Raw genomic sequence first — 26,953 nt, forward strand, 5'->3', positions numbered from 1 at the left:
GATGAGGCCACATGACTAACGTGTCGAAGCGTCAACTGGTATCAACGCAACTATCCCTATGTCTGGGCAGGTGCGCGCATTGTGTCGGATGTTTAATAGTGGTACTTGATTCGTGGTCTTCGCGTTTGTATGGTGTCAAAATCCTGTCTAATCCTAGCCGTTATGATGCAACAACGCGAAACCTCGCGGATGGTCGGTTCACTGCATTCTTCACCGCAACGACGACGAGTCGTTTCCTTACAACGACCCGGAGGTACTCTTTTTGATCGAACACAATTGATATTTGCGCAAGTCTCGTTGGTTGCTGTCTCTACAGAAATCTTTCATTGTCGTGTTGTCGCAGTCACTCGCTCTTTCCGCACAATTACGTAGCCAGCCTCGGAGCAACCCTGGATGCGCTGTTACACCAGTCAACAGCCATTGCACCTCGCCCCGCTACGTTGCCACGCACAATCCCAAACTATTGCGCGTCTTCTCTACTGCACTCCGTGTCCAAGCAGAATTATCCTCTCAATCGCGCGTGCATTTCTCGCTCACACTCTCAAAGCAGCCAATCCTAGCGGCTCTGCCTTCCCGCCATCAGCCTACCCAGGTCGCGATCGATCTCGAAAGCGCAACCAGAATTAACATGGTCAACAGTCTTCTTTTCAAGTGGGAGGATTCGGAGGCGCTCAAGTGAGTTGCTGAGCCCGGTGTTTGTTTGTTTGGGCCACCGGAACGCAGTCCGGAGGCAACCACCCAAAGCAGACGGTCGCTAACGATAATCCAATAGACACCACTGCGGCTTTTGCGAGCGTCCGTTGAGCCACCCCGGCGCGAGGGCGTCTTGTTTCGGCAAGCACAGCGAGCCATGCGTGCGCTTCCACCAGGTTAGTTGCATGGGAAATACCCAAGGCGAACGATGCACTAACCTCTCCAGGCTATGTTCATGCGACTTCGCGGTCATACTTGCAAGTACTGCATGGGCATTGATGAGCAACACTACAAGCGTCATCACGACATTGCCGAGCGCTTACGAGCCGTCTATGAGAGTTGTGGCGAGATCGACTGGAACATCGTGCCGAACGAATCTGAGCTGGACGAACGTGGAAGAGCGAGAAATCTCGGCGATGAGGACACTCCATCCTCAAAGCGTGAGCGGAAGGATGCAAAGCGTCTGGCAAGAGCGGCTAGTAGATCTAGAGTCATTACGCAGGAGGAGATTAGATACATCGACTCCGTTGTACATTCAGCTGAGGGCATAACGAGCAACGACGCGGACGGGCCGCGGAATCCGGAAGAGATCGAGGAGATTGAGCGACAGCTTCGTGTAGGTGCCGAGTCTGTTGTTTTGGTATCTACTCTGTCAAATTACTGACTACTCCACAGTACCACGCCCATGTATACAGCACGCAAGTCGGCCGCAAGGGAATCAGAAAGCTCGCCGAGGCACCTGTCGAGTCTCTAAACGTTGACTTCGAAGCCGAAATGGACCGCATATTGGAAACCTTCCGTATCAACGAGCTACTCAGGCGTAACACAAAAACGAAGGGTCTACAAGGGAAAGAACTCAAGCTGTTCCAAGGCCTCGTCGACACGTTCAAGCACGCGATTCTGGAGGACATCGTTCTGGTCAAGAAAGACAATGCCGAAGTGCGAATGCGACGAGCAGGCTATCTCCGATACACTAGTAAGACCGCGTACGGTATTGTAGAAGAGAGGTATACTGGAAAGGACTGGAAAACTGGAGAGAAATTCGCGTCTAGTCTGAGTGATTTCAGTGGCGGTATCACCCCCACGGATGAGACTGCTCCACTGGTCAGGTTCGTTGCCCTTGCCCTCATCTTTAGTCCCGCAAAATCGCGACAAGACGCTGCCCAAGTTCGTTACGCAACTCATTCATTTTCAAAACTGACAGAAATCCAGTGATCAGGACGATGACCAGTCGCCGCCGCGGTCTAGTACCCTTGACATCTCCGACCGAAGGCATCTTGAGAGCAACCACAAGCGCGTGAACGGCGACGATGGACTCTACCATACAGATATCGAGCCCTATCATACTCCGCTATTACCTTTGCCGCCCGCCCCAACCTTGAACAGACAGTCGGCTGCGGTTCTGGTGATCAACGTCAAGGCTTCAGAGCGGGGGCCGACTACAGTACCTGGCAGGATCAAGAAGTCACAACAAGCTCTTGATGGATGGCAAGTCGTCACAAATGGAGTGACGCCAACAAAATCGGTAGCAAAGACGCGCGCTTGGGGTAACATTCCAAGTAAGCCTCCGGCTCGTGCTCCTCGGCCTGGACCGACTCCATGGCTTTCCGATTCGCGCGACTTCCCAAACCTCTCAGCCTCGCGGAGCTCTTCAGGAGAGCCTTATAGCCCAGCTCCAGCAGTAAAGCCTCCAAAGGCTTGGGGTATGTCAGCACCCGAGAGTTTTACGACCGAGACGGAAGACTCTGTCAACGGCCATCCCGCAATCTCGCAGAGGAAGAAGGCTAAGAAGGCACGAGAGGCAAAGCGCAAGGCAAAGAAGCAGTCTATACCGGAGGCAGCTATCAGTCTTCCTGATCTCCGAAACGAAGCCACTGAAGACGACTATGACGTGGGTGACGTCTTAGCACAATCTGCTTCCATGCTACCTGAGACTATACTCTACAACAAGGACCGCGATAGTTCTCAAGATGTGCTATCGTACACGGAGAGCGTCAATGATCACGATGCTTCTACCGAGGTAGTATCAGAGCCAATCTCCACGGACACGACGTTCGCTAAGGGAGTGTCTCCAGTACCTCTGCCCGAACCTGTACTACCTATCACAAAACACGGCAAGCACATGCACTGGATTAGGTTTGCCCGCAAATTTATTAGCGATCAACTCACAAATCCGTTCCCGCCGTCATGGAATGGTTGTTCACACAGCACATCATGTTCGTTTGAGAACAATAACATTCTTGATTGTCCCTTCCATGAGCCTCGTAGGTGCATCGCAACTGGCGCTTAGCAGCAGATACTGACTCTGACGTAGATTGTCCCTGTGTTGACCCTCTGGGAGACCAATGCTACCTGGTGATGCCATGCCTAGAATTATTTAGCACCGGGCCTTTCAACCGCCTCCGTGGAGAGAAACTACTATCACTGTACGAGAAGGATCATCGGACCAAGGGCCGCTTGATGCTAGTAGACGATGACCTGATCAACTATCTCATGGAAGACCCTACTATTCGAGCGCGCAATCGCAACCCAGATGGCGTACCTGATCGTCTGCAGAAGGAGTACGAGGACGTTAAGAATGGCTTCAAACCTGGAGCACTAATGGCTCAAGAGCTTCGATTCGAGCGACTTTATGCAAAGAACGGATTCAACAAACAGGAGCTCACTCAGGTCATGTTACAGGATATTCAGCACAACGAACTCGAGCTTCCAGGTTCGACGTGCATTTGCTACTGTCGTGCTACCGCACCAAAGGGTGGATTACCCGCGAAGGATACTGTCGTTTGCTCACATCGCGACTGTACTACTACGTACTTTCACAAGTCATGTGTAAAGAAGCTCGGTGTGGAGAAGGTGTCACGCTGGTACTGCACATCATGTGAACAGCAGATGAAGATACTTGCATGTCAGACGCTACGTGGACTAGGCTATACTGATATCCCCATGGAGCATCTTTGCAGCTCTTCACATGGGCTGAACGAGGAAGATTTCGAAGGAATGTTTGACGAGAAGTTTAGGCAGATGATGAACTCACCCGACATGGACTACCTGACACTGCTACCTCCCGAGATTAGAGAGAAGGTTAAAGAACTTGGTGGGCTGTCTTCCATGCCTGCACAGTTACAGAAGCAACTGAAAGAGAAGGTTAGGGCGCTTGGCATCAAGTTAGCGGGAGCCGACGTTGACTTCCCGATATCTGATGAGATGCGACGCGTGCTTTGAGGCTCGTACCATACGAGTGGCTGTTTTGGCGTACAGTCGGTACATCTGACGTAAAGTTTTCGCTTCCAATGAGAGATGAGGGATGAGTAATGTGAAATAGGAGATGGCATGTTTGGAACCAATGTATGGGCACATCAAACCAAGGTACCATCATCATGGCTCCCATAGTTTGAAAGAAAACGAAGCCGCAGGTTCTGACTTCTCAATCTGCTATAAGTCGTCTGCTCTTGCTCTTAATTTTAATTCTCTTCTCTCAACATCCCTTCTGCCTCTGCTACACTCTACTTGATCTCAGCCCTCCACGCTACCGGTTATCTCCAGCCTTGATCAAAGCGGCAGCCATATCAACTTTCAACTACTACCGAGCACTTTCAAATTCCAAAATCCAAAGATCAAGCGCACATCACGCAGACATGTCATCTCCAACCGACTCCGCACACAGCCGTGTCCATGCCTCTACATACCCACTCACACGCTGTCACGCAAGAGCGCCTTCGTTTCCACGACCAGAGACACGACACAACACAGCTGAAGAGGAGATCGAAGACGTTGAAGTCACCTCTTCCCTAGCTCTCCATGCAATCGACAGTCTCATCGTCGAGAGAAGAAAGAGGACGAGAATGGCATTTTGTTCTCGTCAGAGCAATCTAGAACAAAGGTGCCATGGGGAATTTCCGGAAGAGGGCGAAGAGGATGTGGATGTGGAAGGCTTGGGTGGTCTTGCTTTGCGCGCCGTCAATAGCATAGAGCTAATTCGACAGGAAAGCGATAAGCTAAAGATGGGTAGTGCGAAAAGCAGGATGAGTAAGAGGGAGAGGGTCAGGAGTTGGATTTTTGGGGTGTGGTATCGCGCATGAAGATTGAACGTTCCATGGTAACAAGAGGATCTGATTGGTAAGCGAGTTATTGGTTGGAGCTACGTAATGAATGTGCGAAGGCGAATAAACAGTCTACCAATGAAACCAAAGGCATTCGCAACACGCACTTTGCACTTAATAGTACTTGCTGCCGTATGCCAAGAGCGAAAACCATTTGGATTGCTTTCCCTTCCTTTCCCTGATGAGCTTGTAGCGCCGTTCTCCGCTATCCGCTATCGCTCGAACAGTCCGGTTTGAGCGTCCACTACTACCACCCTGAGCATGTGCAGTCGTACTGTGTTTGTCGCCATAGTGAGTGTGGTTCCCGTTTCCATGAGCGTTATCGTTGTGCTGCGTGATTTGGATGATGTAGGGTGATGTGGTGTCATGATGATAGTTGGCCGGGGAGGGTAGCGATCGTGGGCCGCCTGGGCCTTGACCTGTCAGACGGATCACGTTAACACCAGCGCCAGTGGGACGATTGGGATCTTCGAAATTGATGGCCTGCAATGTGTACCCTGGATCAGGATCACTGGGGTCTCCAGGCTGCGTGCATACCAATAGACCTGAGCCATGGTCGAACCGATTGGAAAGCGGGCTGCGTGGCCGTGGGTACATGAGTTTCGAAGATCTACGGTGTTGTGGAGGCAGGTTCCATATGTCGTCCCTGGTAATTGAGCATGACGCCCCGGGGGGTGACCAAGACCCATCATCCATACCTGCATCGTTACAGTCTTGCTCAAGGGGTCGATATTTTGGTGGCTGTTGGGGGTTGACACGGAACGTCTGTGGCTCATGTTTGATGGGATCCGGACCGAAGGATCGTGCTGCCGTCAATATTTCATCTCGTATAGCAGAGTCATGACGTTCGCGGTTGAGATTTCGTTCCAGGTCGCTGATGAACGGTGCCGTTTTACCGACAAAGCATATGAGGAATTTTTCGGCATGACTATTCCGATCGACCTGTTCTCGAAGATGGAGGAAAGCTTTGACGAGAGACCCATCGGCAGTGTTCTGCCAGCGCGAGTCTGTTCCGCTCCCGTTAATGATTCTGGCGTGAATATCGGTCATAACCGATATGAGCTCATTCTGCAAGATAGGAAGACCAAGTCGCGCCGCGAGCGCCCACGTTTGAGCGAAGAGGAGCAAAGGCGCACTACTGTCGACGTGACTCGCGAAGACCGATGGGAGATGGTCGCCGTCCAGATAATTCGTCACGACCTGAAAAGGCTTCACTTGCACGTTTGGTAGTATGGTACCCGAGGGCATTGCGTTGATTACCGGACAGTTTCTGAGTACCCGATCATTGAGCTCGATCGGAACAAGGTGCCCGTTGTCGGATTTGACCGTAATAGTGACACTGTCATTCGGTATCTTGAAAGGCATGTTTTAGTTTCGGATGGTCGTGTGAGTCTCTGATGGTTGCGATGTCTTTTTCGAGAAGACAATGGGCTTGTGAGATTCCTGCTCTTATAAGCTATCGGCCACAGTATCATCGGTTTGTACCACGTGAAAGAAATGCATCGTCTGATGTTTCCGGTGTAAATACGACTGCGCATCCATTGGACAGATGTGGAGTTTGATAATGTTTGTGTTCTTTGTCCTAATGCATGTACTGAGAGGAGTGTCCATCGTGGATGTGGCTTGTTAGGACTTTCGACGCCGTTGTACATTGTCTGAAAGTTTGCAGCTTTCCAACTGGTCGTTTGATTTGTCCTTCATGATTTTCGATCCCCCAACGATCTAGGACTGTAGGCGGCGTTTCCAGTGGCGCACTAGCGGTTTCCAAAGGTTTGTTTTACCATCAAAGTATGAATATGCTATGCCAAGCATCCCGCCGGCGAAGTGAGCCTAATGATGTTAGTAAGTCCCGTGGAGTCATGCGCGTTGAACTTACTGCGTGGCCAAAGTTCACGAAGCTGTAACCGCGAATGATGCCAACGAGATCGAAAAGAAGGATCGCAGGCAGTACATATTGCGCATCGAAGTGTACTGGAATGAACAATATCCCTATTCCAGCGTTCGGGTATTGCATGCAGAACACCCCTAATATTCCAAAAAGTGCTCCTGATGCACCTCCGGACTTGATGAAGATCTCGGGGATGGGCCGTCGATGGAAAGGTATGCGGGTACTCCATGTCTGCCAGTGTTGAGCAAAGCCCGACAGCACACCTGCCGAAAGGAAGAACGACAACGTATGATACGGGCTACCCTCGAACAGTCGCGAGTATCCGACTGGTGCCATGAAGTTGTTCAAGAAATACATGTTGACGAAAAAATGCAGAGCTCCAGCATGTACAAACATGGATGTAAATTGAGTGTAGTTGACGTTGCGAGCGGGTGTATGCCATAGTGCATCCCAGGCTTTAGGCACGAGAAAGCTGCTAAGATGAACACCGCTATTGGCCCCGATAAGTCCGTACGTGACTCGCGAAATGGGATCGAGACCGGTCCACGCTCCAGTTATGACTTCAGTTGGGGTTGGAGGTCCGCGTTGTGTTGTGTTCCATTGCGGTGCCTGAAACCACCCTCCACTAGATGTCGGCTTTGTTTTGAGCTCCCTCTTGGCCTCTAGATAGGCGAGACCGTAGAATATGCCGCAGGATACCGAAAGAGCCCATAGTGCGGGGCGCAGATACCTAACCCTCTTAGGACTTTCAGGTGTTGCGTTTTCGGCAGTATGATCGATGGTTGGTGATACGTCTACCAAGACAGTTGGTTGCTCGTGTGTAGGCTTTTGGGCATCATTCCTTTGCTGGTCACGATGTACGAGGTTTTTGGAAAGGTGACGGAGTTGTGATACAGCAGGACGGAAGGTAGAAACTGCCGGAAACCGAGATGCGTAGCACGCGGACCGCAATGACGACCCGGCGATCTTGGATGCAAACATGAGGCGCGAGTAACTGTTGCGCGTGGTTGAGATGTAGGGGCAATGACGCGAGGTTTGCATTTGGCATCGGGCCGACTAGCGTGTGGGCCGTGCACATTCGTCTCCTGATCCTGGCGTGCCGGCTCCCTTTGCCCCCTTCTACACCTGGGCATCAGCCTCCATCACCACTGAATCTTTGCAGATCAAGAGTGCACCCCTTCGCACAACAGTTACGTCTGCGTATCCGTAGCACCGCCTTCTTTACCAACGCAAATGGACCGTGCATTCCGAGGAGCTTCCCAATTGGGATCCAGCAATCGCTGTTGGTAACTTCGAGCTGCTCATAGGTCACGCAGCAGTATTTTACTGTGGCTCCCACGACACCATGCTCGCCGTGCAATGAATCTTCGCGAACGTTCGTTCCATCGGCCAACCCAGATGCCAGCATTACACAGCGGATGAAGTTTGCGGTGCTACTCTCACAAGGTGTTGTTTACACCCATCCTCGGCGTTCGCAACATCTGCAGGCACCCGTATGATATGGCTTCCATGAGTACGGAGACTATGCGGCTTCATGTACACCATGCTGAGTTATTCTTGAAAGGATGTGTTCAACATATGTGAGCTTCTCCCGATGCCCAACGTCAGACACAGCTTGAAATAAAGCAAGATGTGTAGATAATGAAACGAAGCATGTACCTTGGTTCGCTCACCACTGAACCAGAGGAATCGCGAATCCTGAACCTCTCAAGTCGTATTGACAGGCCTGCCCATGGGACCTCTCATACAGGTCATGTGTATTAATGCTGCACCACTTTCTCATTCACTTCTCCAGCTTTCAACAAACATTAGAAATTGGTGGCACTATCTACCCGCCTCAATATTCAACTCCTGCTACCCCACGCTTTCAACCCGAACAGAACCCCTAATTGAATCTCGACAATGCTCACGTCACTTCAGGCGACACTCGGTGATCGGTCTTACTCTAACGGACGGTCCTCTACGAGCTCCTCAAGTGCAGACATTACCACTGTCTATACTTCTCCGGCGAAGGTGCGCATTAGAGCTCCGGATACCAACAATATCCAAGTTCGAGTGGGTACACCACCCTATGCGCGCTTTATCCATATCCCTGGCTCGGCCCTGAAGGCATGTCCAGTACTGCGCGCGCGTCTCGTACAGGGATGCAGAATTATGAATACCGACGCCGATGTCTTTGAGATCATCTTGGATTACCTGGGCAGCAGCAGTCTTTTACGGCGACTGCGACCAAGTGCAAAAAAACCTTTAAAGCAGCTCACAGGTGGCTGCGATACGATGCTTAAGCTGGCGAAGGCGTGGCATCTCGCAGACATGCTCGACGATGTGCGATTACAAAACAAGCTTGTAGATACTTATCGCGCATTCTACCTTGAGCTACTGAACGCTCACGCCCAAATACCCCTAGAACACGAACCCTTCATATATTTGGAGGACCACATTGGCACCCACACGAAAATCGAAAAGTTCATGATAGACTTCTTCGCCGGACTCACTCGGCACACGGGCGACTTCAGCGCTGAGGAACTCCTCCCATTTCGACATGACGTTGCGCAGTCTCTAAAGCTGCGACGTGCGCAGTTGGTGGTACTGAGACTTTCTGACGATATGATTGCTACCGGCAATGGATGCTTCAATGTCAGTAAATTGGACATGACAAAGCATGCGTCTCTACATGTCACAATGCCGATTAAGGTTTCCTCAAGCACGAATCCCAGTTCTTCATCATCAAAGCGCAGTTGCTCAACGTCTACATCGTCATTCTCGGTATCTCCTCCCGTAACACCAAGGGCTCCTATCTCCATCAACTCGCTCATATGTGGCCGCGGACATCGGATGCGCCTGCCACTTCCAGGGACCACGAGCTTGACCGGAAGGTCCGAGGTTATGGGGTCTCATACGCTGAGAAGTGCGTTACAGCCAAATTTTGGCGCTGCTCTTGGACCCTCTCATACACGGTCGGTGTCTCTAATGACTTCACCTTCCAGTCGGGCGCCCTTCGCAGGATACCGACCTATCGCCAGACGTCGAGAGACTGTCTTTGGGCCAGACGATGATTCATCAGACGAAGATACAGTTTATGATCTGTTTCCTCCCAGATTACCGCCGCTACCACGCAGCGTCAAAGAGTTATTCGAGACTAGCGTAACAACAGATGCATGATGAATTTAGGAGCTACCGCTTGTGAACCGTTTCGAGAAATGTTGTTAGCATATTCAAGCCTGCTGAACACGAGCTACGCTTTCAGATGGGTCAATACAAGGTTCTGCAGTTGTCACAGCTTCTCCCCCTGTACTTTGCAAGGATTCTCGTACAGTACGCAGAGTTGAGGCTAGGGAATGGAAGATGATTAATATACCTATCAGTGATAAATCTATGGATTTGATAAAGTCTCTGTCTACACCGTGTGATGATCGCCAGTTGAAGAGCCTTCGTTTTGGAATTGTTATGCAATTTTAACAGCCAACTGCAGCGCTGCCCGCGCTGCGCCAACACCTAGTACTAGGCGCTCACCACCAACTCTTACGATTGCTTTCCAACCGCTGCCGCAGGAACAGATGTAGGCACATTCTGGCTGCTTGAGCTGCTGACATTCGCCTCGTAGTGGTTCTGGTCCATGATACTCCAGTCACCAATTTGCTCGCCGCCAAACTGGTCGTAGTCCAGACCCATCATCTCAGCCTCAGAGGTGACACGAAGATGCATTCCAGGAATGAACTTCAGGATGTAGAGAAGAATGCAGGAGACGACGAAAGAGTAGGAGGCGATGGCAACGATCTCGGCCAATTGGCGACCGATCTGAACGCCCACACCGTCCATGCCACCGAGGCCGTCGTAGGGACCCATGCCGTCAAGGTCGTAGATCCAGGCTTGGCCGAAGATGCCGGTGAGGAATGAGCCAACCATGCCACCGATTCCGTGGAGCTTGAAGACATCCATGCCCTCGTCGATCTTGATCCACTTGTCGACGTTCTGGCAAAGAGAACAGATGGCCGCAGTGAGAAAGCCGATTAAGGCAGCGATCCACACAGAAACGTAACCTGCAGCGGGGGTGATACCAACAAGACCGGCGATGGCTCCAGAGCAAGCACCGACGACGGAAAAGTGACCCTTGGTACGGACGTACTCAACCGATGTCCAACCAAGCACGCCAAAACTGGCGGCGGTGTTGGTGTTGAACGCCGCCAGCATAGAGCGGACTGTGCCATTGAGAGCACTACCTCCGTTGAAGCCGAACCACCCAAACCAGATGAAGACAGTGCCTATGAAGACCAGTGTGGGGTTGTGAGCCTTTCCGTGAATCTTGTCACCCTTGTGTAGACGCTTGCCGAGGACGAAAGCGTATGCGAGGGCGGACCAGCCGGACGCGATGTGAACGGGACCTCCACCGGCGAAGTCAAGTGAAGGAAGGTTGAATAGCCAACCGTTTCTATAATCCAATTAGCTCGGTTCGATGATCATAATCGCAAGACTTACGCGTTCCATGTCCAGCATGCGATGGGGCAGTACACGATAGTCGCCCAACAGAAGGCAAAGACCATTGAAGGTAGGATGCGACCGCGTTCAAATGATCCACCGACGACGAGCTGCACAGTGCATGCACAGAAGAGCATCTGATACAGGCAAAAGACGATCTCGGGCAAGAACGATGAGCCGGGAGATGGCGCAGACATGACGTTCTTGAGGCCGAAGTTATCCATGTTGCCAATAAACGGACTGGCAGTGCGAGAATACGCGAGCGTGTAGCCCCAGAACATCCACTGGAAGGTAACAACTCCCATGACTGCAAAAGACTGGAATAGCATGGAGAGGGCAGACTTGCGACGTGAAAGACCAGAGTAGAGGAAGCCGATTCCAGGTATGATGAGGAACACAAGGAAGGCCATAATCATGAGGTAGATGTAGTGGAACTCCAGCCCTGTGTACTGAAGGTTGATATTCTCGACATCTGGATTGCCTCCATTGGGCTTCGCCGGATCGAACTCGGGCTACACAATTGTTATTCATGCTGCATAGCAGGTTGCCCCTAGCTGGAGATACTTACGGTGGGTGGTGGCTCCATGATTGAAGACATGTCGGTATATCGACCAGGACTGGGACCTCTGGGGTATTCTGGAAAGCAAAGACGGGATGGGCAGGGGCTCTCCAGGCTGATATATCTTCCCACCCGTTCTTTCACGCCATTCCGCCAATTTCAAGGGACCGAGATTGATGCGCCGTCGAGCCCCTGCTCGCCTTTGACGCCCACACATGCGAAGCTGCTGTGCCCCCAACGTCGAACATGGCCCGTCTTGGCAGCGATAAGCAGGGCGTTCCAAATCCCATAGTGATGGAGCCGAGCTTATAATGTGGAGCTTCTGGCTTGGGTGGCTGTATTTGGCCTGAGATTCGGTGCCGCGAAGGAATGCGAAGAAATCAAGCGCGCCGGACTGGATGTCTCAAAGGGCCAAGGACCCGTAAGCCACGGTCGCGCTTGTACCAAAGGGTGAGGTAGACTCTCAGGGTCTTGGTGGCTGATAAGAGACAGGATCAAAGCGGTATAGTCGCTTTGGCCTGAATGATAAGCCAGGATCGGGGTTGATTGGATAGGACAGGCAGCCTGCCGAAGGCCCTATGTATGAGAGTTTACGACATCGTCCTGTGTAACGCAATTTGGCGATAAGATGGGCGGATATTATCATCCTACTCTTGCGTGCTGCGGTGCAGCCGTTGTTGGCGGCTGATTTAATCCCGGCGGTGGTCCGTGTATCCGAACACTAGGTCCATGCCAACGCCGCGAGGCTGATCTACTACCAGGCTTCTCTTTGAATCAGTCCCTGAAGGTGTCTCGACTGCGCAAATAGATCGGCGACCGTTGTAGTCCTTTACGAGAGCGTTGCAGCATCGGGCGTTGCGCGAACAATTCGCTCCTTCTCGAACAAGCGCCATGCATTCCAAGTGTCGCCATATGCTGTGCCGCAAGGACGCGAGACCAGATGTACTGCACCGTAATTACCTGCTTCCCAAACCAACACGCGGTAAGGGGTACCTGCAGAGTTAAAACAGGCTGCTGGGTGCCGTAGTTCATACACTATGGATAGCGGTGGCTCATCTACCAGAGAGCAACATATCCGGCAGCACTGAGCACTAGGGCGTCCTTGGCTACTTCTGCCGCAATACTATTTCCGTTTGATCGTACGATGATTAGATGTGCCTATTCTGATGTCGTCTCGTGTCGTCTCATGAGCTGCTGAGATGTTTTGCTGTTAGTAGCAGGAGCCTTTGGGATACGCATCAGCTCAGTCATCAGCACCAGCACCATCAAGGTCTCCTCGTGTAAGGGTTTCTAGCATCTACCATAGTTTCCAGGTTCCTGCCAGAGCCAATTCATTGAGCCAGCAATGTCCTTTCCTCGGCATGTGTAGTGAAGCGCGCGCCGCGGCGTTGAAGGCGAAGAGGGCTACCGATCATGTGAAGGTGCATACTGCCAAGTTCTACATGGCCTGCAATTTGTCTGCATAGTCGTCAGAGCATGTTGAATGCATTATGCGATGGTACATACATTGCACGAGAAAGTGGCGCGTCCGTCAGCCTGCGCCGCTCGTTTCGATGCTAACAGCGTTGCAGGAAACACATCAAGATACCTAAGCCTTCAATCAGTTGAGAAGGGGATGATGACTGTACTGTCTTGTGTCGTGTTGGGGAGAGGGTAACGCTTCAGGTGGCTGCGAGGGCGTGGTTACTGCCAAGAGGACCGAGGTAGCTGGAACTGTCGTCATTTGGTTCCAACACCATCTCTCGCCCATCGTACGCACACGCGCGCACCCGCCGTGTACGAGCAGACCGGGCCGGACGGCACCCTCCGGAGAACATTCGAGATCTAGAGCACCGTCGACAGTCTCGATGCGACGCGCAGGATCCAAGCCGGACCCTACGACTTAGCGGACCAGAACCACTCTGCATCAACCACTGCGAGCCAACTCTACTGCTGGAGCCGGCTATCGCAATGACAACATGCAGAACCATGGTGCGACACCCCGCAATGCTTTCCTCTTCACCCCTCCTCCAGGCAGCCCAACATCAACAGCAGGTGGGCAACTCCAATGTGGCCGTTCAATGAGAGCTCCCAGCTGCCTTCATCTGCTAGTAGCATTGGAAGACATGCGAGAGTGGATGCCTTACGAGATGAGCTTCACGCTATGATATTACACGACGCGACAACCCTACCGCCAGGTCCCATTTCGCCCGATACGGCCCTTCCTTCCTCTCCTTCCTCTCCTTCCATTCAGCCTTCGCCTCAAGCCCGAACCCTCGCAGCTATCGCAGATATACCCGAAATACATACAGCGGTACTTGAGTCTGGGCCGCGGAGAAGGTCAGCTCATAGCAGTGGTGTCAGTGATGCACGGCGGTTTGGGTTATATCTTCCAAGCGCTACTGCGAGCGAGAACAACCTTGCGCTGCATCGACCTGGACCATTTATGCTTCACGGCTTACATCAGCGCACTACCAGCCTCCCACTCGCTTCTTCAGCGGCAGCGGCAGCGCTTGAGCACGGCGCTCCATGTCGACCTCAAACATCCCCGCATCGATACGACGACGCAACCAACCACGATCCTCCGCCAAAATACGTAGCATTCGATCCCTATCCCTTCTTCGGTGTCGAGCCAAGAACCCGTCGCCGGTCAACTATACAGGTCATCGAGACCGTCTGCAAAGATGGGTTCAAGGCTACAACAGGCAAGGTGGGCAAGAGTGTCGTCAAGCACGTCGAGGATGTAGGCAAGATAGCGAAGGACGTACCCAGCGCCTTGAAGGGGGCTCAGACCAAACTGAGTTCGAAAAGGGCCAAGGGGAAACTTCGTTGGTTGGAAAAACGCAACTACCTGAGTGGGCAGGAGAGGCTTCTGACGCAAGCTCTTGTTGGTTGAGGCGTGATCTTCTCCTTGGTGGAGAACCCCGGAGATATATCATGTCCACAAGAGTCACCACGTGTGGGAGGATGGGAGATGAACGAAGGGCGCATGAAAGGTGCTCTCTGCGCTTTTCAGTAAGTTCGCCACAGCGGAGGCTATCTTCGGCAAGACCGAGTGGATACTGTCGAGGGGCTGTGTTGCGAAGAATGGCTTTTGGATGATTGTGTCGAAGCTGTCAACCCGCCAAGGCTATCGACTCAATTCCTGAAAGTGTGCGGGTAGGCAGGGAGCTTAGTCTGTCAATCAGATTTCTCAATTTATCCCATGATCTCTACTACACCAGGGCGCTAATCTGAAAAAGATAACTGCCGCTCTTTCCATTGTCCCTTCTCTATCCTAGCCTCCTCTACTCCCAACTCCATGTTCTCGGCTTTCGTTACATGCGTGTGCTGCAGGCAATTTTCTTCCACAACTCGACCTTGTTGCTGCCGAGTTTGCTTTCGTATGTGCCATTATTCGCCTGACACAGGCTCAATTGTTGCTCGAGGAGAAAGAGATGTGCAGCTCAACCTAAACGCATGTCCGTAGAGAGGAGCAATGTTGAGTGTCATGAGCCCGACATCTCTTCTGACCACTGCATACCGAAGCAGAACCCCTATAGCGGCCTAGCTTCCGACCGGCGGCCGTTTCCGAACCCCCAGGCCAATTTGATCTAACGCGTAGCTAATCATTTCGCGTCAGCTCGCGAAGCGTAATACCTAAGTAGGTCAAAGTGCGTCTACATTCTCCACCGCAGTCATTCACCTTATTACGAACAAGCAGCTACCATCATTGCAAGCTGCGAGTTTCGAGGCCATCTTAGGACAATATGCCGCCGGCCACCGAACACAACAAGTCTGGTGCTCCGAGAGTGGATCTCCGCAGCGCGATAGGCCTGCTACAAAGCTACCAAACGGCCATCGACGGCAAACCGGATGCGGAAAAGCTGAGCCTTGTCGACTACCTTCGACAGCGTCCAGATCTGCTTGATGTCAACGAACTGACTATAGGCGACGTGGACGAGCTAACAGGTCTCTATCGCGCAGCCGCACAGCAATACGATAGCTATTTAGGTCAAGCGTACGATGAAGCACCGCTCGGGGCGATACATAAGGCTCAGAAGAAAACAGATGCGGGCGGAAGACTGTCACCAGAGGCTGAACTACGACGACCATACACCCAACAGGCAAGTAGCGTAGGTTTTCGAGCAAAGCCGTCATCCTCATTGCACGACCGTAAGAACGAGATCGAGGTACCGGATGAATGGGCGCAGGGGTTCTCCCAAGTCATACAGGACAGCGTCATAGTTGATCAGCTACCGGGTGACCTCACAGACGACCCGGCAGAAGACCCCAACGCGCAGTTCTCGGTGGGAAGGAGTTCAGCGAAGCGTCCGCAGCCGGCGTTGGACGTTAAGTTTAACGTGCTCAACTTCGCAACTCCCATTGCGTTTACTATTGCGATCAAAGACTTCAGAACGGGGCGTAATCTTCTCAACACGTGGATTGAACACGGAGGACTGACCGCAGACGAGATGATTGAAGGGTATCACGACAAGTGTCCAGATGGATGCCAGCTGCACAAGCGCACCGAGAATGGGTTCGATTTAACACATACCAGACATGCGGAAAAGACTAACCCAGCACAGCTTCAGAAAAGCTTTCCTGCGTTATTATCCCGGAGGTATGGGTTTCGGTACCGAATTTAGTGAGATGCAAAACGTTATCTTGAAAGCAGGCTTCGACCCAAGAACGCACGCCGTCATTTCCTACAGCACAAATCTCGAACTTCAAATTTTCTGGAAGGTATTATCTGATCTAGATTTGACAAACCACTCGTAGCCCCGACGGTCAAGGAAAACTTCCAGTTGAGAAACGGTTTGAACTACTACACATGCCTGCAGACAGTCAACATCCAACATGTGGCGGAGAACATGCTGAAGAGCGCGCCACGGGACGGCTACAGCTTAACGGGAATATACAGGATATCATTCGCAATCGAAGAACTCGACATCATCCGCATAATCACCGCGTTTGGACCGGTAAGTCACTGGCGACAAGCGCGGAGCGTTCTGGTGGCTTCTCCGACCACGTCTGGTCGTGATACAGACAGAATGGTGATACCTGCTCAACCCACCCCATCGCACCGGAACAGACAAAGAGTTCGCAGGTGGAAGGCCACTAAACGAATACAAGGGTAGCATGGCAGCTATCGGAAACTCTAATGCAATAAGTCCTTGAACTAGGTATCCTAAGACCTTGGCGAAGGCCGGCTTTCACGGACCCGAACGCTAAACAGAAGATCGGTACATCTGGCTACCTGACTGCATCATCAGAAGCGTACTCAGGCTACTCAAAGTATACCCCAGATTTACTACTTCACTTGTAAGCCCCACATTTTCAAGATTGAAAAGATTTCGGGGAACGGCACAGTGCCGAATACGCGATGGGTATTCTCAGCACGAAAAGTGGGATATTGTTATGGTCCAAGTTCATTACCTCAATGAGTGACATAAATGGAAGTGGCCTTGCATCGATCGATCGCGATGTCTTCCCAGCCGGCGCTGGGAAGCCAACATGGTCTGACTTATTCGCTCCTTCCAGGTTTTAGCCTCTGCGTGGAAGACAATGAGTAATTGGACATTATGCACTATGCGACTTAATTGCAGAGCCAACGCCAATCAAACAAACCACTACTGCTAGACTGTATGTATATTTGGACATAAATACAGGCCTGGATTTGGCAGATCAGCCACGTCGTGGTAGCCTCTTGAGACCTGGGCAGCCAAGACGATCTACGGCTTTAGTATCGAACTATTAACTCCAGCACGGTGTTCAAAGCTGAGATGTATTGCACTCATTGAAGGGGGCTTGCTGCGTCTACGACGTCGACGTCAGATTTACTCAAGTACACTCCGCAACTTCGCCCGGCCGCAGTATTGACACATGAGTTGATGAAGTTAAAGTGTAAGTAGTCTCCACGCGTGTTGATGTATGCGCCGACGAGAGTTCGTCGGTAGGTTGTAGTCTGGAGTGCGTACCTGTTGATCCGTCAGAATGGGTAATCGCCCACCAAAAGACCTATTAGAGGCCGTGACGAGGGAAGGGGAAGCAGTGCCGACCCAGTCCGGCAATTCCATGTGTCATGTCGCCAAGGCACTACCCCGCGTATGGCTTTGTTCGCGTAGAGGAGCTTCACTCCTCAACCTCTCAAATAGCTCCTGTTCCCTTTTCCGATGGTGGCTTGGAAGATGGACTCGCGCGTGGTGAACGAAAGCCCCGTATAGGATAAATGCAATTGCCCTGACCAACAGCATGGCGGGCCAAGGCAGCTATACGAGCCAAATGAACCTTTTGCTGCAGTCGCAACGACAAGCTGCCGAAGACATCTCAAGATGAGCCGTGTGTATGCCTTGGAGTAAGGTCCGGACCACGAAGCAGCGCTGGGCAATACTTCCCCGCGTCGCAGTCACGACACTTACTTCACCACGGTGCCAGTTGACGACGTTCATCGAGAAGTTATGACTTCATCACGTTCGTATCGAGCTCGTTCGAGATGGGCTAATGTGAATAGCTTCAGGACTGGAGTGCCATGACGGTACTTCGGCTGTGTGGTGGAAGCCAACACTATGCTCTCCAAGACAGTAGGGCGTCTCCAACGTTGAAAATCAATATTGTGAGACGTAATTGTGCAGGCACTTGCCTAGAAGAGGATGAATTCGTGGGAGCGAGACGGGATAGCTCTATTACAGCCCATCTATCTATATGAGAGAGGTGAAGTATGCTGTTTCGACATCAGTCACCAAGCGGATATCCATCGTTCAATTTCAATCGGTCGCTGCAGCCATCTAATATTCAACTTTCGCTCACTACGAACTCAGTCGTTTGATCCCTTGGACCGACCATCATCATGCGCCTTACACAAGCCGCTGTCGTTGCCATCTTGGCCTTCACAGCCGCTGCAAAGCCCATCGCCGCTCGTGGTGATGATGTGAAAGCCCACGAGTACCAGAAGTGCTGTGAGCAGCGCGACAAGTACGATCATGGCAAGGTCTGCATTCCGCCCAAGGTGGAGGTACCCCACGTACCCGAGCCGCCTAAGGGTGACGAGCACAAGAATGAAGAGCCGCCAAAGCCGAGCCCGGAGCACCCCGAAGCACCCAAAGAAGAGGGGGAAAAAGACGATCATGATGATGGCAGCTACAAGCCTCACCCCCCGAAGCCACGACCAGAGCATCCAGCTCCAGAGGACGACAAGAATGACCATGATGACGGCAGCTACAAGCCTCACTCACCTATGCCGCAGCCAACACATCCAGCCCCGCAACCTGAGCACCCAAAACCCGAGCATCCAGCTCCAGAAGAAGACAAAGACGATCACGATGACGGCAGCTACAAGCCTCACCCACCTATGCCGCAGCCAACGCATCCAACACCTCCGAAGGAGACGACGCATCCAGCACCCCCCAAGGAGACGATGCATCCGGCGCCGCCCAAGGAGACCACGCATCCGGCGCCGCCTAAGGAAACACACCCAGCTCCTCCAGCTCCTCCAAAGGAAACACATCCAGCACCGCCCAAGGAAACACATCCAGCACCTCCCATGGAGACACATCCAGCACCTCCCATGGAGACACATCCAGCACCGCCCAAGGAAACGCATCCAACACCGCCCCAGGAGACGCATCCAGCACCTCCCAAAGAAGAGCACTTACCTCCATCGCCAAAGCCGGTCCCAGAGGCTGACCAACATGGGTATTACACCTTCGGCGAGGAGATTAGTCTGAAATGTGAGGGTGGCAAAATCGTAGTCAAGGGCCACAAGTACTAGATTGGTGCTGGGCGAGAGGAATGAAACAAATAGCACTCACCTTTTACCATCAAATTGTTGGCATAATACTATACCTGGAGCTGCTAACCATGTACTTGTCTCATGACGTCTATCATGTTTGTGTTGTGTGTTTCGACTACCGCCTTAATGTTGGTAGGTGGCGGCGAGACCGTTAATGATTCGAAGAAGCTTGAAGCATCCGCCTGCAAAGTTGATCAAGTTCGCATGTTGTGATGTTGGCCTTGAGGCGAAGGTAATGGATAAAGTAATCCAAGTCGACAGAGCAGCGGGTGTAATCTGCGATGCCAAACACGCGAGTGCACTTGCATCACGGGTTGTGAGGAATACCTCTTAGAAGCTCTTCAAGACCTCTGGAGACAAAGTCAAGACTCTACTGGCTGAGTTGGTCGCTTCGGCCGACGCGCACAAGGACGCCAAAGATGAAACCCACTTGCATAGGTAGAGCATGAGAACTCTAGGTGTTTTGCGAGACGAGGTCCGTGATGCGGCATGATCGATCGGGCAGAGGCAGTCGGAAGAGTGGTGATGTTCGCTGTCGAGAAGGCCTCGAGGCTGGCTGTGTGGCTGAGGCCAACGCGCCACTCACGCGTCTCTCGAACCCTTTCTTTGCTTGTTTGGAGGGCGACGAGAATGCGAGGAGTAAGCACGGGTACAGACGCGCTGCATGTGTTAAGAATAGTGATATACCGTCTCTCCTGCGGGATGATGCATGTGTACCTTGGAAGAGTGTCGCGTGACAGTGGGATTTCCAGTGACGTAGGTCCGTGCGGATATCAAACAGCTCGAGCTCCGCCCCGCCGCTTTCATATACAAGGCAGCAGCCGTCAACAACGCAACACTCGCCTTTTCTCTCTCACTGCACCCATTCACGCTTCATATTGTCCATCCCAGCCTTACATCACCCATCACCGCCATCATGATGAACTTCGTCCTCTCCCTGCTCCTCCAGCTGTCCATGTTCATGCTCGCCGAGGCAGCTCCCATTACGGCGCAGTCAGCTAAGCCCTGGCAAGCTGGCACCGGTGGCGGCATCATTGGATTCATCGTCCTCGTCCTCGACATTATCGCGTGGAGTAAGTACCCACAATGTGCCTAATAGCACGGTTGTCGCGCATCGATCAAAGCTAACACGTGCTCTAGTCGAGATCTTCAAGTCCAACCGTCCCGTCCCGAACAAAGTGCTCTGGGCCCTCGTCGTCTTCCTCTTCCCCGTCGTCGGCATGATCATCTACTACCTCTTCTCCAACCGCCAAGCCCATAACACCTACGAGCCCATCCCGGCATAGACGAGCCAGACAGGCTACGCGCATACAAGGCTTCACGCAACCAAAACGACCGCGCATCTGTATACGCTTACGCGCCTGTTGGGACGAGCGCATGTGCCGTCACGAGGGCAGATCGGAAGAGAATGGCTACCAAGACATCCTACATGAGAGGATCGGCTGCCGCTGATGCTGTACAGGTTTTCATTACGGTTATCTGGCGTAACGGGTTCAATGTTTCATACCCTCTGACATGACAATCAATTCAATCTATGACCACCTAATTACTTCCCTTCAAGCTGAAGCCCCTACATCTATGCTAACAATCCTCTTCGCCTTCCACAAGACAGATCCCTCGCCACACCCTTTCAAACCTTCCCCAAGATACCTTCCGTGGTGGCGAATTTAGCAGACAGTGCAATAAGCCCACCCATCAAACTCATCACGCCACTGAAAATCGACACTTCTTTGAACCCGCCGTATCGATCGATGAACGCGCCGTTGATTGGAGGGCCGACGAGAACGGCGAATGCTGCAACACCCATACCCATACCCATGTACGTGCCAAGATTCCTCGGGTCCTAAAACAGTGAAGAGACCGAGTCAGCGTATGCCTCATGCATTTCGCACAGTTGACTTACCTTTGTACACTTGGAAATGGCTGCTGAGCCAGCCGATATGATGGTACCCGATACAAAACCGAACATGACCGAGTAGACAATGATACCAGCGTTAGTCGTTGGCTCGTTGATGCAGAACACCACGATGGCGGTGCCAATGCCGGCGAAACCGAACATATTCATTCCGCCCAGCTTATCCGCGAGTATTCCCGGAATAATACGACCAAACGTGGAGGACCCGTTGATCATGGCGAGGAGGTACGATGCGAGTAAAGGCTCCATACCTCGGCTGACGGCATAGACTGGGAGGTAGAAGACCGGTATCCACATGCCCATCATCATGAAGAACAGTCCTGCAACGAGCAGTACGTATCGCTTCATCTTCCATGCTTCGCCAAGGAAGACTGTTGTCTTGCGGGGTGGTATGCGCGGCTTGATGACGAAGCAGGCAAATATCATGAAAGGAAGCATGATGAAAGCGATGATACGGATGCACCAGCCAAAGGACAGAGACGAGTCGTTCAGAAGTTTGGACAGGACGATTGGAAAGATGACACCGCCGATGGAGGACCCTGATACCACGATACCGAGGGCGGCGGCGCGTCGCTTGTCGAAGTAATGTCCCATTACTGCAAAGGCAGGTGTCTGAAGGAAGACTACGCTGGAGCCCATGAGGATAGACTGCGCGAGGAAGAACTGGTAGTACTCGCTACACAACGACAGCATCATGAGGCCAAGGACGTATGTAAGTGTTGCAGGCCGCATCATCTATTCGTTCAAGTCAGTACGAGATCAGTGTCATGCCATCAGAAAATACTCACCCAAACACCAAAGCGATCAAACATCGGGCCCCCTACAACACCTCCAGCAAACTGGATGAAACTTGTCAGACTGCCTATCCACGCAATCTGGTCCATGCTGTGGTCTCTCAGTTGATGAGTAGAGTAGTATTGTTGCAGGACGCCGAAGCAGGAGGTAAAGCCGAGGCAGCAAAAGAAGATGCAGAAGCCGCCTAGAGCGTTCAACCAAGCTGTTAGGCCACCGTCAGGAGCAGGGCCTAAAGCAGCGATCTCGGCGTCAACGGTTGCTTGGCCGTCATCGTGGGCTGATTCGATAGATGCTTTTTCAACATCGTAGGAGGGAATGGAAGGAGTGCTGGTACCAGCAACGGCGCTGGGTTGAGCTGTTGATGTGGGCATTTTGACTTTGTATTGGAAGGGCTTGGATTAGAGTTCTGTGGCTCTAAGACAGTCGGGAAGTTGATGAGGGCTACAACACTCATCCTGACGGTTTATATGTACAATCTTGTTGCTTGTCATATCGTCATGAGAAGGGAGAGCAGAATCCGAGGTCGGATGTAACCTTGCAATTTCATTGGTCAATACTCCGAGAAGGCTTGGTTTGGCGTTTGTGAGGTAGGGTACATGGACATTCTAGGCGCGCCACTAGATAAATAATCCAGCTATATCCGAAAACTTATCCCCGCCTCGCTGTTATTATACTTGCACCGACTCCCTCCGGGCCGTAGATCTAACTTCCGTTTATCGAACAAAAAATCTACACGCACAATGACTGACTTCAGCCGCAGACGCAAGAGGCCTACTATGTGAGTCCATCCGGTCAACCTAGGAAAAGGCTGTATACCGTGGAGCCCACATTGACGTCAGGTCGCCCACTTTGCACGTTTTTACCTTGCTGTAGTCTGCAGACCTGTTTAGAATTTCCTTGTATAAGGACAGAAGCTAACACATCCAGCTCTTGCGCATTGTGCCGGAAGCGAAAGCTACGCTGCAATCGAGAGACACCATGCAGTAACTGTCTGAAGAGCAAGACTGGCTCTTGTGTCTACGAGACTGGAGTGCCGGATAAAAGGCAAGTAGCATCCAATATGACGTGCGATGAGACATTTACTGACTTCGTACATCTGTCTTCAGGCCTGCCACATCGCCTTTCACACCCATCCAACCGTACATTGGAGGCCCAACATCCAGGAGCATACCTAGCATACCCTCAAGCTCATCCGTCACAGCGGCCAATACCGGCATCGACCGAAGTCCTTTCGAACTTGATGCTATGAGAGCACGTATCGCCGAGTTGGAAGACAGGTTATCGCGGGCTGAAAGCTCTACTACCCTCTCGCCATCTTCGTCGACTCCTGCGTCGATGCACACTGTACAGACTGTCAGCAGCTTTGCCTGTACAGTGAATGTCCTCCAAGACACCCGGATGCCTAGCGGTACAGCTATCTCTCGAGGCATTGCACACAAAAACCGAGTTTTCGGACAGAGCCATTGGATGAATGGATTCGTGAGTAATTGCCGATGTACGAACTGCATGTAAGACAAACACTGACTTCGTACACCCATCTTTAGGTGATATTCCGTGATATCATCGAGACAATTGAGCCCTTTCTACAAAGCGGAACGCCCAACGTAATCACCAGTATGCAACGAGCAAAGCCTTTAGCCCGGATCATCAAATCGCAACGCTCCCCAACATGGCCTACGCCTCCAACACGAGACCTTCCTCCGAAGCATGTTTGCGATGACCTCATCGCTGCATATCTTCGAACCATGGAGACTCTCTACCGCGTGCTGCATGTTCCCAGCTTCCAACATGCATACGATAACATGTGGAAAGACAAATCGGAATCTAACATGGCATTTGTGATGATGTTGAAGTTGGTCTTGGCGATTGGAGCCATGATATACGACGACAAAGTGTGCATGCGAGCCAACGCGGTGAGATGGGTCTTTGAGGCCCAGACCTGGCTGTCATCACCCTTGTTCAAATCAAAGCTCGGTATCCAATATCTACAGATCAGCATCCTCCTCCTGATCGCACGAGAGCTTGTCGACGTTGGCTCTGAGCTTGTGTGGATCTCAGCGGGCGCGGTGTATCGAGCAGCGGTATATGTTGGGTTGCACAAGGACCCGTCGCAGCTTCCGAGTACGACGGCTCTTGAGACTGAGATGCGCCGCCGGATATGGAATACAATCCTGGAGTTGTCGCTTCAAATGAGCATGGGATCGGGTGGTCCGCCATTCATCTCATCGGACGACTTCAATACAGCGCCACCAAGCAATTTGGACGATGAACAACTCTTGGAAGCAGACCCTGTTGCAAGAGCAGATCATGTGTATACGCAGACGTCCATTGCTATAGCTCTGCGCAAGACCCTTCCGGCTCGGCTTGCGGTACTCCGATTTCTGAACGACGTCAACTCGAGCGGGACATATGAGGAGACGCTTCGCATCGATTCGGATCTGAGAGCTGCACATAAGTTCTTGCGTCGCACCCTACATGCATACACCTCACATACCAGCTCCTTCCCCTCACAGTTTACTCTTCAAGCTGTAGAGTTCATAATGCAGCGCTACGTTACCTGCTTACATCTTCCATTCTTCGCTTCCGCACTCAAGAATCCGGTCTATGCCTATTCGAGGAAAGCTACTGTTGACTCATCGCTCAAGATCTGGAGTATGGCTTGTCCGAATGCAGGCGGAAGCTCATGTCGTCCGAGCGAGACCGACTTTGTACGCATGTGCAGGTGCACAGCGGGGTTCTTCCGAATGTATACTTTCCACGGGTCGACATTTCTGGCTGCTGAACTGCGGATGCGAATACAGGAGGACGAAGGTGATCTCGACGCATTGCCATCATCATTAAATAATATTGTCGATGACGCTGCCAATTGGTACCTCCGCTGCATGGAAGCCGGTGAGACTGGTATGAAGGGCTACCTTCTTTTACGGCTCGTCGGTGCTTGGATTGACGCGGAAAGTCATCATGTAGATAAATCAGATCTGCCTGCATTGCTGGCGGGAGCCGCAGAAGACGCTGCTCAGGTTTGTATACCGGTTCTGGAAGCATTGGCTGGTTGTGAGGAGCCGCGTCCTGGTGGTGCCGGCATGGAGGGCAGCGGTATGGAAGAATTCGACTTCCAGTTCTCACCGGAGTTCACGGAAGACTGGGACATGCTCATGTCGGGGACATTCAGTCTGGACGACGCAGGGGTCTTCGACGCGTTCGTGTCGTGATAGTACTATTTCGCTGAGCCATCGAGTAGGAGCGTCGATGTGCCGCATCGCGCGGCCTGAAGAGGAACAGTGGCTCTGATCAAGTAACTGCCGTTTCGCACAATGACAGCGGCTGTCACATATCAGACTGAGGACGCCAAAGAGGGAGATTTCTGGGGCTGTCGCTAGACCCTAATGCATAAAATACCCGTGCGCGGATAACGATCATCCGCACTAACGCCGTTCCCCAATCATTCCATCATCACGCCGCAACCCATCTTACCGCCACAGTCTCCATCGCGACTAACTATTTCATCGCAGCCACGCTCTGTAGCTCCGATATTGCCCACTGGTGCTTATGCTAATGACGGCGAGATGGCGCGATCCATTGAATACCACGAGGCACCCTAGCGCCTGCCTAGGGGCGCTTAAGAGCCTCCGTGTGACCTGACACACCGTGAGCCTCATAACCACCCCTTATCCGGCAATCCACGTCGCAGCGCAGTATGAATGACAGCCATCATCGTTCTTGCGGCCTCATATATCACGGTAAAGTGGCCTGATTTCTTTTGCTTCCCTTGTCGCCTTCTTTCCTATCCCGAGCTTCTGGTATACCTCAGGCAGTGGTACCAAGCCTCACCACCAACGATCTTTCTTTCCTTTTCGTTCGTCCATTCATTCACTTCTTGAGGCGTGCCGGTCACCAAAATACTCTCCACCTAATAATACTTTACTTCTTTTACTTGCTGTTCAACTTCCGAGAAATCCGCTCACGAAAACATCGACAACGACATCATGCATTCTCCGCTCCTCACAAGCCTCTTCCTCGCCCTCTCGGTCTTCCACCTGGTGGCTGCCGGCCCTAATGCTGTTCCTATCGTCCCCGGCGGCCTCCTCAATACCAAACTTGAAGTTCGCCAAGTCTCCGCCACACCCTCGCAAGCCGATCTATGTCTCGACTACGAACGCACAGCCAACATGTCGACAGTGGGCGCCAACGGCTCCTACCGTACAGTCGTTATGCAAAAGGCTAATGTCGGAACTCTGACCAGCGCGCGCATGATGGATGCTGCCATCGCGAAGCTACCTGCGCTCACGGCCGATCCGGATTTGAACAACCGATGCGGAAACTGGACAGAGATTGCACTGGCGGAGGCGGAGAAGAACTTTACACAGGGGATTGTGGCACAATTTACCACTGAGGGGTTGCCTGTTGGCATCAAGGCTGGACCCGAAGTGTTGGTCATCGTGGGTGTTATTGCCACGCTCATGTCGATCGTATGGGTGTTCCCTGGTTAATCTGGGATGGATGCAAGATGCATGCTAGAACAAGTGGGAAAGAAGAATCCGGAGCGCACCAGAAGAGAATCAACTATACCCAAACATCAATACTACAATCAATCGTCACATGCATACCGCTGCGCGAGCTTTTCTTACTGCTCTTATTGAGTGTTGAAACATGTTCAGGAACAACAGTTTGATTGATGGAATGTAAGTATATACACAAATGAAGCTATGTACAAAACCAAAACACGCAACTACTTCAGCGCTCCTCCCTCTGGCCAGCCAGTATGTATCACTAGGGC

At 52.0% G+C, this 26,953-nt stretch overlaps 9 protein-coding genes across 9 annotated transcripts; 6 read left to right on the plus strand and 3 right to left on the minus strand.

The window, feature by feature from the left end:
• Window positions 1-922: 922 nt before the first annotated feature.
• On the plus strand, window positions 923-3,915 carry J4E86_000349 (uncharacterized protein; the record flags this gene model as incomplete). The annotated part of the gene is made up of 4 exons (XM_051440923.1): window positions 923-1,309; window positions 1,369-1,860; window positions 1,898-2,829; window positions 3,075-3,915. 4 exons carry the CDS (start codon window positions 923-925, stop codon window positions 3,913-3,915), a joined length of 2,652 nt encoding a protein of 883 aa, XP_051307094.1.
• A 992-nt stretch (window positions 3,916-4,907) lies between these two features.
• On the minus strand, window positions 4,908-6,158 carry J4E86_000350 (uncharacterized protein; the record flags this gene model as incomplete). Its single annotated transcript, XM_051440924.1, has 1 exon — window positions 4,908-6,158. One exon carries the CDS (start codon window positions 6,156-6,158, stop codon window positions 4,908-4,910), a length of 1,251 nt encoding a protein of 416 aa, XP_051307095.1.
• Window positions 6,159-10,203: 4,045 nt separating this feature from the next.
• On the minus strand, window positions 10,204-11,755 carry J4E86_000351 (uncharacterized protein; the record flags this gene model as incomplete). The annotated part of the gene is made up of 3 exons (XM_051440925.1): window positions 10,204-11,110; window positions 11,158-11,669; window positions 11,726-11,755. 3 exons carry the CDS (start codon window positions 11,753-11,755, stop codon window positions 10,204-10,206), a joined length of 1,449 nt encoding a protein of 482 aa, XP_051307096.1.
• A 3,689-nt stretch (window positions 11,756-15,444) lies between these two features.
• On the plus strand, window positions 15,445-16,799 carry J4E86_000352 (uncharacterized protein; the record flags this gene model as incomplete). The annotated part of the gene is made up of 4 exons (XM_051440926.1): window positions 15,445-16,214; window positions 16,270-16,298; window positions 16,457-16,656; window positions 16,770-16,799. 4 exons carry the CDS (start codon window positions 15,445-15,447, stop codon window positions 16,797-16,799), a joined length of 1,029 nt encoding a protein of 342 aa, XP_051307097.1.
• A 1,725-nt stretch (window positions 16,800-18,524) lies between these two features.
• Window positions 18,525-19,445, plus strand: J4E86_000353 (uncharacterized protein; the record flags this gene model as incomplete). The annotated part of the gene is made up of 1 exon (XM_051440927.1): window positions 18,525-19,445. One exon carries the CDS (start codon window positions 18,525-18,527, stop codon window positions 19,443-19,445), a length of 921 nt encoding a protein of 306 aa, XP_051307098.1.
• Window positions 19,446-20,382: 937 nt separating this feature from the next.
• J4E86_000354 (uncharacterized protein) lies at window positions 20,383-20,752 on the plus strand (the record flags this gene model as incomplete). Its single annotated transcript, XM_051440928.1, has 2 exons — window positions 20,383-20,539; window positions 20,607-20,752. The coding sequence occupies 2 exons, from the start codon at window positions 20,383-20,385 to the stop codon at window positions 20,750-20,752; spliced, it is 303 nt and encodes a 100-aa protein (XP_051307099.1).
• A 344-nt stretch (window positions 20,753-21,096) lies between these two features.
• On the minus strand, window positions 21,097-22,547 carry J4E86_000355 (uncharacterized protein; the record flags this gene model as incomplete). Its single annotated transcript, XM_051440929.1, has 3 exons — window positions 21,097-21,309; window positions 21,370-22,116; window positions 22,170-22,547. 3 exons carry the CDS (start codon window positions 22,545-22,547, stop codon window positions 21,097-21,099), a joined length of 1,338 nt encoding a protein of 445 aa, XP_051307100.1.
• Window positions 22,548-23,792: 1,245 nt separating this feature from the next.
• J4E86_000356 (uncharacterized protein) lies at window positions 23,793-25,388 on the plus strand (the record flags this gene model as incomplete). The annotated part of the gene is made up of 1 exon (XM_051440930.1): window positions 23,793-25,388. One exon carries the CDS (start codon window positions 23,793-23,795, stop codon window positions 25,386-25,388), a length of 1,596 nt encoding a protein of 531 aa, XP_051307101.1.
• A 774-nt stretch (window positions 25,389-26,162) lies between these two features.
• J4E86_000357 (uncharacterized protein) lies at window positions 26,163-26,666 on the plus strand (the record flags this gene model as incomplete). Its single annotated transcript, XM_051440931.1, has 1 exon — window positions 26,163-26,666. The coding sequence occupies one exon, from the start codon at window positions 26,163-26,165 to the stop codon at window positions 26,664-26,666; it is 504 nt and encodes a 167-aa protein (XP_051307102.1).
• Between the last annotated feature and the right edge of the window lie 287 nt (window positions 26,667-26,953).

This window comes from Alternaria arbusti, assembly GCF_024043155.1.
Source record: "Alternaria arbusti strain BMP 1465 chromosome Unknown scaffold_1, whole genome shotgun sequence".
Classification (NCBI taxonomy): Eukaryota; Fungi; Ascomycota; class Dothideomycetes; order Pleosporales; family Pleosporaceae; genus Alternaria; species Alternaria arbusti.